General features: G+C 33.2%; 1 protein-coding gene across 4 annotated transcripts in view; it reads right to left on the reverse strand.

The window, feature by feature from the left end:
- The window catches only part of LRBA (LPS responsive beige-like anchor protein), a 791,030-nt gene that overhangs the window by 282,021 nt on the left and 496,912 nt on the right, over window positions 1–12,097 (reverse strand). For all 4 annotated transcript variants that reach the window (XM_087866503.1, XM_045798851.2, XM_045798849.2 and 1 more), the window contains 2 exons: window positions 8,733–8,857; window positions 533–679 (listed from right to left, as the gene is read on the reverse strand). In XM_087866503.1, coding sequence (XP_087722629.1) covers window positions 533–679; window positions 8,733–8,857 — 272 coding nt within the window. The remainder of the gene's footprint in view (window positions 1–532; window positions 680–8,732; window positions 8,858–12,097) is intronic.

The raw sequence follows: 12,097 nt of genomic DNA on the forward strand, positions 1-12,097 counted from the left end.
AAAACTGAAAATCTGCAGAGTGCAAATCAAAATTCCTACATCAGGTAAAATATGTGGATCCTGTGAAAAGCCATACCATTCTTGGAATGGATTTTTTGAGAGAGTTAAATGTATATGCAGCATGCTCACTAAGACCTGTATATCAAAGCAAATAGCTCATCTGCCTCCAAGCTTTATTCACAAAACAATTGGCAAAATTTTACTTATAGCTCTCATTTTATAGAGATTAGGTAACTCCCACGGGTGAAGGAATTTTGTTGTTGCTGCTTTTAAACTTTTTTCTTTTACAGTGAAAATTATCCATAAACGAAAAAGATGAGAAGGGTAAAGAAACTGAAAAGAATGGGAAAAAAAGGGGGAAACCGTGTTGAAGATCAGGGGGAAAATGTTTGGAAGAACAAAAACAATCTTTATTTAAAGTAATTATGGGTGTAAACTCGGTAGTCCTAGCCGTCACAGATGAAAAAGTAAGTAATTAGATGCTTATTGGCCCGGAGCTAGCTGAAATATCCGCACAACCACTGAAATTTACCAGCGAGATTCTCTAAATCTTTCTCATCCACGGATGACAGAGTATCATCGTCGCCTTCCAGGAGGATCTCGTTTTCTGAGTTCTGATTTCCTAAAGCCTGACTCTTGATGGACTGTTTTCCTTTAGCGAGGATATCTTCATCTGCAGCTGAAATGAAAAGGAAACAAAGCTGTCCATCAGCTCTGGGGAAGAGTACTTTGGCAGAGGGGCAGGGAAGTGAGGTAAGGATAGGTGGCCAAAGATGGTCAATCATTTTTACAGAGAGTCATCCACGGTGGGAAAGTGACTGGGATGGCACACATGTTCCCTCTGACGAACATGATTCTCCAAGCCTAGTCTAATGTTACCTTGAACAAGCACCATAATCCCATTAAATCTGACCCTTGCACTGCTCACCGAACCATTTATTTACTTACAGTTAGAGCAAGAGAGGGTTCAAAGGCAGCACATTTTTGGGAAATTAGCAGAAAAAATCAGAACCCAGTTTTGGAAACAATACCTACCTGATACTGAAAAATAAGAAAGGCTGATCATTCCTGCAAATAATGATTATACTGACAAAACATTATGAAATGGTCGGGAGTGGTTGTAGAGGAGAATCCAGACGTAAGAAGGGTCAGAGCTAAGAGAGATTCGCAGCCAATGAGGATGCAAGCCCAATCCCGAAGCCAAAGCTGACATCAAGAAAGCTACAGCAGCTCTCAGAAGCTGCATTCTCTTCCTTACTCCAGTCCTCCCTCTTGCCTTCATATTGCCCTTGCCCACATTTCACCCCACCCGGACCCCAACTTCAGCCTTTATGTAAATATCCAAGAGTAAGACACTGTGGAAACTAAGTGGAGGCTCAAACGCTACCTCCTCCGTGTGTTTAAACTAAAAGGCTAAGACACCCCAGGGGGCAAACATAACAGAAAGCCCGGGAGGAGAGGCATCTGGGCAAAGAGTCTTACAGGGCCTGAACTGGAGCAGCGTGGAGAGCAGCAGCACCAGATTCTCAGCCACTGTGACAAGGCAGCCAGGAAGGAGAGCAAAGAGGAAAAGGGTACACCGAATCTAGGGAACGAAGCAGCTCTGTGGAGCACCTACAGCCCACAACTGAACCAGAAAGGGGAAGAGAGGTGCAGCTGAAAGGAGAAAACACTGACACTCAAAATTCTGACTTCGAAACCCCATATCCCTCCCTAGAGTAACTCCCACTGCTTTGAGCAGCTTTCTCCTTCAGAAATACATAAAAGCAGATACTAAATTCTGGGCTGTGATTTTTAAAAACTCACACTGTCTTGTAAGGGAAAGTTTAGACTTTGCTACACTACTGATATTCCCAGGTTTCCAGCTAGGGAAATCCAGGAGGCAGCACACCTGATCCACCCAGGCAGCAGCCATTGATATGGAAATCAGATGGCTAGCGAGGCTTTTTGCTCCGTGGCAGATTCTGCCTAGGGATTAAGGCCCCAAACCCAGAAAGGATGTTTGCAGTAACGTGACTAATGTTTATCTATGTAATTTTTTCTAAATAGTTAAACTACATGTATGTTACTAAACATTTTGACAAATCAAAGACTCTGATTTTAATAGGTATGGTTATGGATAATAATAAAGGTAAAAGTCTATTTTTATCTTATTTATTGTGAGTTCACAATGTATATCATCTGTGTACAATATTAATGGCATTACTTTAAAAGAAAATAGTTGCTTTATATTAAGTAAGGAACTCATGGGAAGAAGCTCTCTATATTTAGCTTTGAATACCCTCTATGGGTAAATCAAATTTTATTTTCCTACATACCCACAAATAATAAGCATAGTACGTCGCACACATATGAAGGTCTTAATAAATATTTTGAAAAATTTAAAATATCTAATTAAAATGCCTTTATTTTTTAAGCCACAAGGAAATATACCAAAAAATATCTAATTTTTAGGGAAACAGCATTAAGTTGTTATATCACTGTTTATATTTCAAATATTTATATTTTCTTACTCTGAAATCATAAACACTGGCCTGAGCCTAAACAAGATCTTTTCCAATTTACTATCAGTATTACTAAAAATATATTGGTCACTGAGATATACAAAGAGAAACCACCATCTTCTGTACTAAGCAAATCATAGTAAATTAACAATTGCAATCAGATTTTAGAACAAAATCAATGTTACATTCTCTTTTTCTAGATGTACAGTTCCTTCTTCAAAGCAGAAATAATAATAATGCTAATATTAAATAACACCATGTGCAGGGAGTGTTCAAAACACTTTACTTATTTAACTTATTTACTTATTTTACTTTTAACTCATTTAATTCTCTTAAGCCCTCTAATTTCTCCTTTTTAGATGGGTAAATAGGCTCAGAGAGGCTACATAACTTGCCCAAGGCAACACAGCTAGTGAGAAGTAGAGTCAGAATTAAAATCCAAGCATTATGGTACCAGTATCTTAACCACTATACAAATATCAATATATATATAGTTTATAAATTAGTTTAATAATTCTTCTGTTTCTTATAGTGCATTTAAAAAAGGTTAAGTCAAAATTATAATAAACAAGTTAAGAATACAAAAATATTCATTTCCAAACCTAAATTTGATGAGCATATGACAAACATATCAGAAAGAACCAAATTCAATACCTTGCTCATTACTATCTCTGATTATTACCATACGTGCCCTGAAGTACACTACACCAAGCTTACTTACATAGGGTGGGGGGTGGGGGGGCAGGGAGGAAAGAAAGGAAAAAAAAAAACCCTAATCTGTAAACATTTACAAAAAATGAGAGTAGCCAGGTAGCAATATGCAGGGCTTTAAAATAGCTCAATAAATAAATTCATTCGTTTTAAATGACCACAAAATATAATTTGTTATCCCATCCAACTGGAACTTAAAAAATTTTAATATGTTCTCATCATGCCGACACATATTAAAACACAATTAACTTCTGAATTGAATAGAATTTTATGAAAAAATTTTTGAAGTACTATAAGCCTACTGTATGCATTCAAACACCCACTTTAATTTATTTATTTACTTATTTTTACAAGCTCAGATTCTGGAATTGTTCAACCTCAACTGAAAAACCTCTTGTCATGGAAAATATGCAGCTTACTGATATTTAGAATGGTTTTCCTGTAATTAACTCCCCCTTGAGGATTTTAAGTTAGCAGCAGTAAAATTACCAACAGTACTCTAACACACACCACATGCGCTGGTGTTCAATTCTCAGTGGTCTAATAGCTCTCTGCTTAAGAACTTTTTTTTTGTTTCAAAATTAGAACAAAACTATCCCAAGCATAAAATAAAAGATAATTATGTTTATATGTGCTGGGGAAAGTATATTTTTAACTTCTGTTTGCCTTCAACTCAATCAATCATTAAAACAAGTATCAACTGTTTTGATATTTTTTGTGAGTATATTCTACACTAGTATAAAAGTTTAATTGGATGACGTCAGAACACACTTCTGGTTCCATTTCAAAGCCTGATTCACATCTTTGCTGGCTAATAAAATTATTACCAAACATGATAACTATTTAAATTTTTCATATCACTCTTAACAATAGTGAATATGAATATAGTCTCACATTTTATTCTGTTTTAATAGTTACCCTAACTTGATGACTAAACTGTAATTGTTACATAAAACTGGAGAAATCTGTCAAAAATGCTTTCTTTGAAACATGACTTTTGAATAACTGAAGCTAAGAGCAATGAGAGGGCTCACAGAAAAGCTGGTCCTCAAAATGTAAAGTTCAAGTTCTTTAGAGCTAGCTCTAGGCATGAGTTGATTATCTATGCAACACAAGCTAGCTAAGTAAAATTAAAACAGAAAAAGAACACAGAAAGTGGTTCCGCCTATGACATATAAACTCCCTGTTAATAGTCCACTATGCCAGTGAAATGGAATCAACAATAGTCCATATTACAGTAAAAGAAGTTTATACATTAAGAATTGACCACTTAAAAAAATTACTACTGGAATAACAAAATGACCTCAAATGTAAGCAAAATGAATATGGGTATCCATTTAATGTGATGTGAAATACCTATAACCATAACTGCTTATTCTGAACAAGACACTTAAAGAATATCTTATACATAACTATTGTCCCAAACTTCATGCAATTCTGAAGGGTTCCAAGTCAAGACAATTTACTCTACAAATATTAGTGAAACTACAAAAGATGATTGGGAGATTAAGAGAAAAAGCCAAGTTCATCTCCTAATGAGTTTTAGTTACAGAACCGAATAAATGTTGATCCTAAAAAGGAAGCAACAGTATCTGGCATTACTGAAGTTATGAGAGAATGGCATGATTAAGGATCTTTATATAATCTGTCATCCCAAGAAAACCAGATGAGTTACTTGTATCACTCCACACAATTACAGAATACTTCTTAAACTATGTTAAATTCTTCTCATATATTTCCATTAGCATGCACATTCTCTACAAAATGAAAATGTCTTGAATTCACTAGGATTCTACTGCTAAACTGTTTTATTATTTGAATTAAAACCAATCTTCCCACCATTTAAAACATTTTTTACATGGCTTTAATTTAAATGTAAAGTTCCCATTACATTTAACAATGAACTTTAGAAGACAGTATAGCACTACAATAGAAAATCTGATTAGTTGTCAGTTAACCTGGGGCTTTAGTTCTGTATATACCAAGAATTATATGGCTTTTTGTTTCCTCAGTTTCCTTATTTATAAAGAATAAAGCTAGAATAGACTTTAGCCTTTGGTTCTTTCCAGATCTAAAATGCTCTGATAATAAATAACTGACAAACTGGGCCCTATGCATTAGGAGAATGTTACAAATCATTACAACTAATTTCTAATAAATTTGAAACCATAAAATGCAAGAAAATGCCCTCAAGAATCAAATACCCACCTTTGCTTGCTGCTAATTTCCATAAAGAATATTTGATAATAAGAGGAAGTATTAATTTTAATTTAAAAATATGACTCAGTTTCTGCAAAGTTAAAGAAATCTCCCATTACAAAATGACTTTTATAAATAACCACTTTGGAGGGTCTCTCTTTGAAAAATTACCTAAGGCCCTTTTCCCCAAGCAAGTTAATGTGAACTTGGGAAGGGCAATTAAATTGTCAGAATTAAAAAATTTGTTTTTAACTAGAAGGTAGCCAGAAGTAGAGTCATGGGGCTAGTATTGATCGCCCGAACAGAGAACATCACTCTTCAGGTATTTACTCTGCCACCTTTACACCAGAGGCTTTCCTTCAAATCAAATCAATCTATAAAAAAGATGGCTCTTACTACTAAAATACATAACTAATCTCCAACAGCATTTCTATTTAGATGCTTCCCTTTGATAACAATAATATAGTTCATGATGTTTTAAGATTCTGCATTAAATGATGTCCTATCTCCTTAGTTAAATCAACTATAAATAAAAGTGAGAAATCCTTAAACAGTATAAAACTGACATACTACCCTCAGTAATATCTATTTTAAATATTCAAATTCAACATTGAAGCATAGTATTTATTCATGCTAAATTCTGTAATTTTAATTGCTTCTTGATCACATTAACTGCTTTGTTTTGCTAACTTGATTTTGAATGCTTATTTTCATTAGCTTCCTTACTGTTATTTTTTTTTTTTTATTTTTTTTATTTATTTTTTTTTTTTAAAGATTTTATTTATTTATTTGACAGAGATAGAGACAGCCGGCGAGAGAGGGAACACAAGCAGAGGGAGTGGGAGAGGAAGAAGCAGGCTCATAGCAGAGGAGCCTGATGTGGGGCTCGATCCCATAACGCCGGGATCACGCCCTGAGCTGAAGGCAGACGCTTAACCGCTGTACCACCCAGGCGCCCCCTTCCTTACTGTTATTAAGGCTAAAGAACAAGAATTTCATAATTAACACAAAATTAAAACTGAACATCAACTGTAAGATACTTCAATAAAACACTAACAAATTAAGTTCTTGGCTTATATACTGAACTAGCGTAAATCAGGCTGACATTAAACACTACCATTGTACAATCTATATGCTGAGTTTTAATTCTCTAATATTCGTTACTTAAAAAATATATACAAAGTATGACAAAAAACTTGTATCTCTTATCAAAAAATGTTATATTAAATATGACATATCTCCTTAATTGGCAGACCACTGAAGCATCTCCTACACATTTAGTTTTAAAAAAAATTCATTTCAGATTAAATATTTGTTTTTAATCTTTCAGAACATTTTAAATATTAATCATTTTAAGATTCATGTAGAATATGTCAAGATGGAATTAGATAAAATGCTTTATTTTACTTTTCTCAATTTAATAAATTAATATTATATTAACCTTTCGGTTACTATTTAGAGTAATTTGAGTGAAATCTGCTTCCATACAGGATTTTAAAAAGTCTTAAACAACAGTAAACATTGCTAATAAATATTTTTTAGCCAGCTTCTTAAGCATTAAAAAAAGTTGAAATATTATTTTAAAAGGTAAAGTTCAAAAACAGTAAAATCCAAATTTATTATGAAAACTTCTGCCATTCCCGTAAATGGCTACATGTACTATTTTTGATAGAGATAGATTTTAATAAGGTCTGTATTAAATCTATGCCACAAATTTTAAATTCAGTTACCGGTATTTCTTTCAAAATTAAGGATTAACAGATTGCCTATGTATAATTTTTAAAAACAAGTCTCTTCTTAGGTATAAAAGGAAAAATTTTCATGAAAACATATTTATTGTCACTGATAGACTTCAGGCTTCACAACTCAATGTTAAATGACAGTTAAGAAGACAGAAATATACTTATTAAATTTTAAGTGCACATGGTAACATCTGTTTGACTGAAAAGTATAAAACTGCAAAATTAAGCTGATTTTTTTCAATGTAAGAGTCAATAGCCAAAAGAAAAAAAAAAAAAGGAAAGAAAAGGAGAAAATAAATATAACTCAGAAATCTATAGCACCACATAAGAAGCACATGAACCCTAAAAGCGAAAGTGGCCTAATTAATTCTACATCTTATTTCTCCTTCCCCACCTCCTGTAGTTGAAGATGTAGGGCCCTCAGACCATTATTGCTTTTAGATCACTTTGTTATTGACTATTCTCTGTATGATCATTTATTTTAAAGGACTGATGTCACATTTGGTGTTATATCTGATGACATATTGTGGACATTTTCTTCCAGAAATGGCTCTTTAAGGCTGAGTGCAAGAGGTTAAGCTGCCTGACTGAGGCTAAACCTAAGATCACAGACTTTTAATTTAATTCTTAATATCCTTATTGAATGTAATTTTAAATTTATTCTGTATACTACATACTATCATTTAACCATAAACTGCTGCATGTTAAACCAATACCTTGAAAAAAGGGAATTAAAACTATTTATCTTATTAAAAAATAACCAATTTCTATTTTATAAAATCAAAATTAATTTAATGTAGAGAGGAGCTTCCCCCCCTCTTAATCAGTGTATCTTAATTGGCTTTCAAAAGTTATAAAATATTAAGTGAAACCCTATAATCAAAGAGAGTGTATTATTAAATCCAAAGGACTTTTTCAGTTTTCTCCAATTTGCTCATCAGGCATCTGTCTAATCCAAATCATAGTGATATGCATTATATCAAAAAAGGGAAAAATGTTTTGTTAAGCTCTGATAACAGGATGATGCAGAACAGTAACATATGAAAATAATGTCTATTCTCTTTTTTCCAGGAGCCATCTATCACAACCATCTACAAATCAAGGCTCAGAAAGTATCTAGGCACTTGGACATTTATTACTATCTCTCCCACTTCATAATCTCATGCTAAAATACCACAGTTGAGGGAAAACCATATACACACAACAGAACCTAGAAACCTATTTGGTTTGTAAATGCTGTCTTTCTGATATTCATGGATTTAAGGCAGGCGTCCTGGATTAATTTACTCAAAGCTGAATGTGTCACTTAAAAAGAGAAATATTTTATCCTCCTACTCTGAAACAAAGGGTCTATGTTAAGTAAGTTTTGCATGTGTAACATAATAAATAAACACACTTGACACCATAATTTAATAGGACCCTACACTAACTATAAAAAATTTAACTTCTCTTTCTGGGGTGAGTAACTGAAATGTGGTATGGACCATTTTACAGTGCCTTGTAATAATGAAGTTATGCTCTTCATTACCAAGTACTGTACCTGCTGCTATTGGCAAGGAGTGGTTTATACACTGACCATGTTCCACGGCTGTTTTTAGTGTCGCTTCAGGATGTGTCGATCCTAGAGGGTTACGCACAAATCGTCGCCGGCGCCGCAAGTCATCTTCCCAGTAGTCAAGGCGCCAGAACTCACGAGGACGACTACAATGAAACAGAGAAGCCACATATGTTAGCAATTATCAAACAGCGTGGTAGCACTGAATTTCTGCATAAAGCTCTCCTTGTTTGCTCTGCCTTTTTTTCCCCCTCCCCTTCCTCTTAATTCTCCCTCCACCTCACACTCCCCTTTTCTGCAATCTTTAACTTAGGTATGTCCTTGAAAATAACAATATCACCTTCCAGTCTAAGGAACTCCTTTTCCTTTTTCTTGGAAGGTGAAATGAGCACTAAATACATCATTTTAAAATGAATTGCTGACAGTGTGATCAGTTTCCCCACACTCTAGTGGCATGTGCTCTGATTTCAGCCTCATTTCAGCCTCAGCAGGGCACCTTTCTCTGTGGCTGCATTTATAAACCAGAATAGGGAAAAGGCTATTATAAATATGGTATAGCATTACCTATATTAATCAAAGTCTGTCCCCCTTCATTTTTCTTCCTAATTTGTGCCTTTTTGCACAAGGTCAGTAAATCATACCAGGAATTCTTGGTCCAGAAAGTGTTAACTTTAATGAATATCTCAGTTACATGGTTATGTATGTGATAATAAAATATTACTCTGTTTAGATGTGCAGGAATTTAATTAAAATAATCTCTTAAAATATTCATTACATTTAGCCCCTGAGGCTTAGAACAACACAAGAAAATGCATTTCTTTTCCATTTACTGTTTTTAAATAAACCATTCCTATAGAGTGAAATAGCAATCTATTTTCAAGCAAATCAGACTGGATTTCTGTTTTATGTAGTCTGTTTTTATATTTAATTAAAAACTACATGCTATATGATGTGCAATAATTGCTATATCAAAAGAATACTTTTGGAAATGCATTTTTTAAAGGGTTCTACTATATTTACCCCAATTATGTAGATCTTTTATATGGCAATATATAAATTAACTAATCATAATCTAGCATGCTGGAAAATATTTTATAAGGAAAACACTAATATGAAGTTTTTTCAGTTACAGTAAAAAAAATCTGCAGAATACATTTATTCACTAAAGATACACAGCATAGCAACTTGTAAGCTTTATTAATTAAATTTAAAAATTCATAATCAAAACTTCTGTAAGGAAAGACTAATAAAAAATAAAATCGCACTTGTATTTCATGAGCTAATAAAATTGTACCTGTCAGCTTTGACATATTAGTCTTGACCAATTGACAGTCCCAAAATACCCACTTAAAAGTCACTCTTATTTTGATGCGTTAGAGACGCTACCTTTAAAAATTCAAAATAATTTGTAAATAAGTACTTTACTGATTAAAAATTATCTCAGGTTAATAAAAGCATAGACAACTAACTGTACATTATTTAAAGAAGATATATTTTAAAATATAATAGAAATCCAATGGTCTTTTCTGAGAAAGCTGGGCACACAATGAGAACATCAAAAATTTCTTTGTTGATTTTTATCATGCATAAAGAGGAGGAGATACAATGTAACCAAAATGGAATACAAAAAAAGTATAAGAATTGCAGCCCTCAAAAAGAAAAATTAAAAAGCTCTTTTATTCTTCTTTCTCATTTTGCCATGTACATTTTCAATGAAAACTATTACAATACCATTTAAAATAAGTAAGAAGCTCCTACAGAGTACACATAGAAGCAAAAGACAACAGTTGTTTGAACTCAATTAATAAAATAAAATTCTCCTTAGGTGAAAGGCGAAAAGACGGTACACAGATGGCTACGTGTATGGCTTTGATAGTCATGGAGCTTGGATAGGCACTTCATCATTCTGCCTACCTACATTTATCTGTTAAAATTATTATCAAATATCAGCCAGGATGCAGTCGTGAATCACAGGCTGCTCCTCGTCTTCAGGGGAATGATACAATGACGGTCTATTCATCAGTGCGGCAATCGGCACAAGTAATTAGTTCCCTAGACTGAGATCTCCTACAAAGCTATTGCAGTCAGCACCACAAACATATGACGATGTAAAGCTAATGAAAGCTGCTAAAATTTGTTAACCTTTTCTGCCATCAATCCTTCTAATATTCTATGCTTCAGTCTTATGCAAAGGTGGTGAATTATTAATTTGTCATTCATCCATCCTTCTGAATTTTGAGTCAAATTAAATGATGTCATTTTTCTTGATAACAATTAAAATTATAAGAGATGTTAAGCTGCTATTATAAAATTATTACTAAATTAGGTAACAATACATTCTAGTATAATGCATGAGGGTGAAGTCAAATCGAACAGCTATTAAAGCATGTGTGCAATATTTTTTGTCATAGAGTAGAAAAAAACAGAAGAATTATAAAATCATTCACAAATTAACAAGTAACTCAAAGACAATATGGATAAGAGTAATAACCAAAATTAGGAGGAAACAGAACAATGATATTTATTTTTGTGCTCTTCGATACTAACAAAAAATGGTCACAATGGTGGCCTTTGGTTGAAACAAAAGCATCAATATATCAGAGAATATTGGAACTGAGAATTTGCTCATACAATAGAAAAATATGTAAGATAAGTTTCATCTTCAAATATAAATGTAGTACCAAAAATTAAAAAATACTTACAGTCCAAAAAAAGGAGAAAGAACTTTATACCTCAGTATAATGTTTACAATATCCAAAAACTATATCTCAGTATATCTACTTGTATTTCTCAATACAAGTAGAGTTTAACTTCTGTTAACAACAATGTAAAATAATATGAAGACAAAGCAAAAACCACTTATTTCAGAGCACAGATCTAAAATGTATTACAAAAATCTTCTAGAGAGCCCAAAACTTTCAATACATTTTCTCGAGAGTCTCTCCATTATAAAGCACTGCTCTCCAGGTGATAACGGATACAAATCCTCAAGGAACTTACTCATAATGGAATAGCTATTAGCCTCATTTGGAAAAAATAGCATTTATCATCCAATTTCTGATGCTGAGAGTAATACATGTTCATTGGGAAAAAAAAGTCATACTCATTTTTTTTCAGATAAGGGTAATTACCAGCATGTTTAAAGTCATTTACATAGAAACAGACCTGGGTCTAAAAGTCCAATGTTTTATCCTCATAATAACATACACTCTTAGTATTAAATTTTATCACTGAAAAAATAAGGCATGCTTTGTCATTTTAGAACAGTATTAGAAAGAAGAATGTGTAAGTTTCAATCACCAACTTACTGTAAGTTTCGATCTTTCACATAAGGATTTCACTCTCATTTAAGAAATACTTCTACCCCTCCCTAAAAGCCCCTTGTA

The sequence above is a fragment of the Ursus americanus genome, chromosome 13 (genome assembly GCF_024610735.1).
Source record: "Ursus americanus isolate L20-20 chromosome 13, mUrsAme1.1.p, whole genome shotgun sequence".
NCBI lineage: Eukaryota > Metazoa > Chordata > Mammalia > Carnivora > Ursidae > Ursus > Ursus americanus.